This window comes from Lolium perenne, chromosome 3 (genome assembly GCF_019359855.2).
Source record: "Lolium perenne isolate Kyuss_39 chromosome 3, Kyuss_2.0, whole genome shotgun sequence".
In the NCBI taxonomy this organism is placed as follows: domain Eukaryota; kingdom Viridiplantae; phylum Streptophyta; class Magnoliopsida; order Poales; family Poaceae; genus Lolium; species Lolium perenne.
Genome location: NC_067246.2, coordinates 129,265,150 through 129,268,105, shown reverse-complemented (window position 1 = coordinate 129,268,105; position 2,956 = coordinate 129,265,150). Strand labels below are relative to the sequence as shown.

At 52.6% G+C, this 2,956-nt stretch overlaps 1 protein-coding gene across 1 annotated transcript; it reads left to right on the top strand.

The window, feature by feature from the left end:
* The first annotated feature begins 1,162 nt into the window (after nt 1–1,162).
* On the top strand, nt 1,163–2,595 carry LOC127342404 (uncharacterized). The gene is made up of 4 exons (XM_051368352.2): nt 1,163–1,633; nt 1,738–1,998; nt 2,082–2,177; nt 2,289–2,595. The coding sequence occupies exons 1-4, from the start codon at nt 1,415–1,417 to the stop codon at nt 2,406–2,408; spliced, it is 696 nt and encodes a 231-aa protein (XP_051224312.1). The 5' UTR covers nt 1,163–1,414; the 3' UTR covers nt 2,409–2,595.
* The last annotated feature ends 361 nt before the right edge of the window (nt 2,596–2,956 follow it).

Genomic DNA, 2,956 nt, shown 5'->3' with positions numbered 1-2,956 from the left:
GCCTACTCCCATCGGGAGCACATGGATTTCATCAAGTCTTCCAGAAATATAGTTAAATTCTTCATCGAGTAGTACAACTTGAGTCTATGCTCAAGTGCAAGCACTTGCCCATAGACTCGGGGGCTACTCCTATCGGGAGCGCTGGTCGCGCACTCGATAATTTCGAGAAACGTCGACATCATCTATGTTGCACAAGATCTACGACATGGACCTCGCATTGTATTTCTTCGACTTCGGAGATTGTTATGCTTGGAGTTTCTACGCAAGTCTGCGACTTCCCTATAAACTCGGGGGCTACTGACATGGGCATACCCTTCGGGTACCCATTATTAGTATACCTGGTTCGGCCCAATATGGAGAAGGCCCAACAAGGCAACCCGAAGAAGTAGTCGACTAGGACTCTTGTAAAACCCTAGGCTGGTTGCATATATAAAGCTAGCCAGGGCACCCGAAATAAGGGGGACAACAGATAGACAGAATATAGACAACATAGCTCCGCCTACGGCGACACCCTGTACACATACTTATGATCTTATACTGGATTGCTAGCAGCACGTAGGGATCCTCCACCGAGGGGACCCGAAGCTGGGTACGTCGTGTGCCTAATCTCGTCCCCGGAATCTCCATCGTCGCTCTCCCGAAACCCTAGTCTACAATACGTAGGCATTGCCGAGGTATTCCCTCGTCACTCGGGTCATTTGTTTTTGTGTCGATCTCGAGTCAAGCTAAAAAAAGAGTCGATCTCGAGCCGCTGAGAGGTATCAAGCTTTTCTTGTAGCCCATAGGTCGATTATTTCTTGTAGCTCAGGGGCGGTTGGGGAGTATAAGACAATTTAGGAATAAAATGACAATTTAGGAAAAAAAAATATTGTTGCTTCTTTTGGGGCCTAAATTTGGATGCCACACCGGTTAGCACTTAGGACCCTGGATCATCAAGGTAGGGTGCAACGTGGAAGCTGGCTGGCGTCCAAAATTAAAACACGATGGAAAATCCGCCGCGCGCGTGCGGCGTGCAACTGTGCAAGTAGTAATCAGAGTCAGGAAGGAATTAATCGGGCTTGCGCGGCCTTGATTGCGCATCGAATAATTTCCCGAGGTATGCACGCCCAGCGGGCTGGAGCTTGACCCGTATCCGTCCCCAACCGCCCCCATTGAAAACCTCTGTAAACGAAAGCTTCACAACAGTATTCTACTCCGACTCCGCGCCTGTCACTCATGCTGCCTCCGTGACCTCTGCCGCTATATACTCGCGTCGCCGATTGCTCGGTATCATTGTTGTTGTCCCCTCTCCCGCGCGCGCACGGCACCGCACCCCATTAGATCGTTCTTCGCCGTCGTCGGCGAACCTGTAGTTCATCAGAGGTCCTCTTGCCGTCCGCCGGCCGCCGGTAGCCGGGGTGGTGGATCGTGCACGATGGAGGACTTCGTGGTGAGCTACGTGGTGACAGGACTGGCGTTCTGGTCGACGGCGTTCCTGGTGATGCGGGCGCTGATGCCGAAGCGGTCGTACGAGTTCTGCAACCGCGCCGTGTCCACAATGCACGCCGTCGCCGCCGTCGGCATGTCCTGCCTCTCCGTCGCGGACTGGTCCTGTCCCGTCTGCCCGCTCAACGCCCCCTCCTCCCAGCGCCAGGTAACCCTCCATCGATCTCGCGGTGATCCGTGATACACGCCGGCCCGTGCATGCAGCAACTGACCCGTGCATGACATGATCTCGCGCGCGCGCGGCTGCTGCAGATGAAGTCGCTGGCGGTGACGCTGTCGTACATGATCTACGACGCGGCGTGCTGCCACCTCAACGGCGACGTGCGGCTCGACAACACCGTGCACCACCTCGTCAGCATCGTCGGCATCGGCGCAGGCCTCGCGTACCAGAGGTGCGGGACGGAGATGATGGCCTGCATGTTCATCACTGAGATCTCCAGCCCGCTGCTGCACCTCAGGGAGATGCTCAAGGAGCTCGGCGTCAAGGACACAGACCTCAACCTCACCGTCGACGTACGTATATGTCGACCTCTCCCTTCTTCTTCGCCGGCCGTGAATTAACTGGTTCCCTCTCCTCTCCATGCTTGTGTCTGTAGATTCTGTTTGCGGCGACCTTCTCGGTGGCACGGATGGTGGGAGGGCCGTACCTAACCTATGTCACCCTGACGACAGATTACCCGATCCTCATCAAGGTATTTTGTACCCATATACAGTACAGTATCTCGCAACCAATCTCAACTACCTCTCCTACTCTTTCCTCCCCTGCATGTATAAATGTTTGGAGCCTTTCTCTATTTTTCTAGGCCATGGCGGCGGGCTTGCAACTGGTGAGCGCCTACTGGTTCCTCAGGATCCTACGGATGGTCAGGTACAAGCTCGGGAAGAAGAGACCTGCAGCGGCGCCCAAACTCGCCGACAACTGATCCATCGATGCACATATGGAGTATGTTGCTTGCAACCTTGAGCGATTCTTCTCTGGCAGTGGCCTCTGGGGGAAAGGATCGGATCGTGGGCCTGTACCATACCAATTGTCATCGATGCATATACATATATACTGTAGCAATTCAATTTGACTGTCGTGCGTGCAGAAACAACAACAGTTTACAATCACTGCTTTACGCCTTTGCCTCCTGACTCATCACTGGCGTATATATGATTTCAAACCGTACGCTTTCTTCTGTGGTTACACATGCTGCGTTTGCTCATTCTCGGAACCTAATTCACCTCCATCATAAATGTAAAGAGAAACAACACCATAATACCATTGTCTCATGCTATCGATCGTGCCTACATTGATTAGTCATGCAGGAGCGACAGTATCTCTCAATACATAGCTGAATTCAATCTGACTGATGGCTCAAGATAAGTTGGAGAGTACTTGAGATAATTTATGTATTTCGCTATTTCGAATACCTAAACTCCAGCGGTGCTAATTTGCTATTCCCCGGTGCATATGCTCCCTCCCCCTCAA

What these genes read in the sequence shown, in the direction of transcription:
- LOC127342404 (XM_051368352.2), top strand. Translation starts at nt 1,415, where the DNA reads ATGGAGGACTTCGTGGTGAGCTACGTGGTGACAGGACTGGCGTTCTGG. An exon ending in CCCCCTCCTCCCAGCGCCAG is followed by an intron (nt 1,634 to 1,737) that starts GTAACCCTCCAT and finishes CGGCTGCTGCAG; the next exon opens with ATGAAGTCGCTGGCGGTGAC. An exon ending in ATTACCCGATCCTCATCAAG is followed by an intron (nt 2,178 to 2,288) that starts GTATTTTGTACC and finishes CTATTTTTCTAG; the next exon opens with GCCATGGCGGCGGGCTTGCA.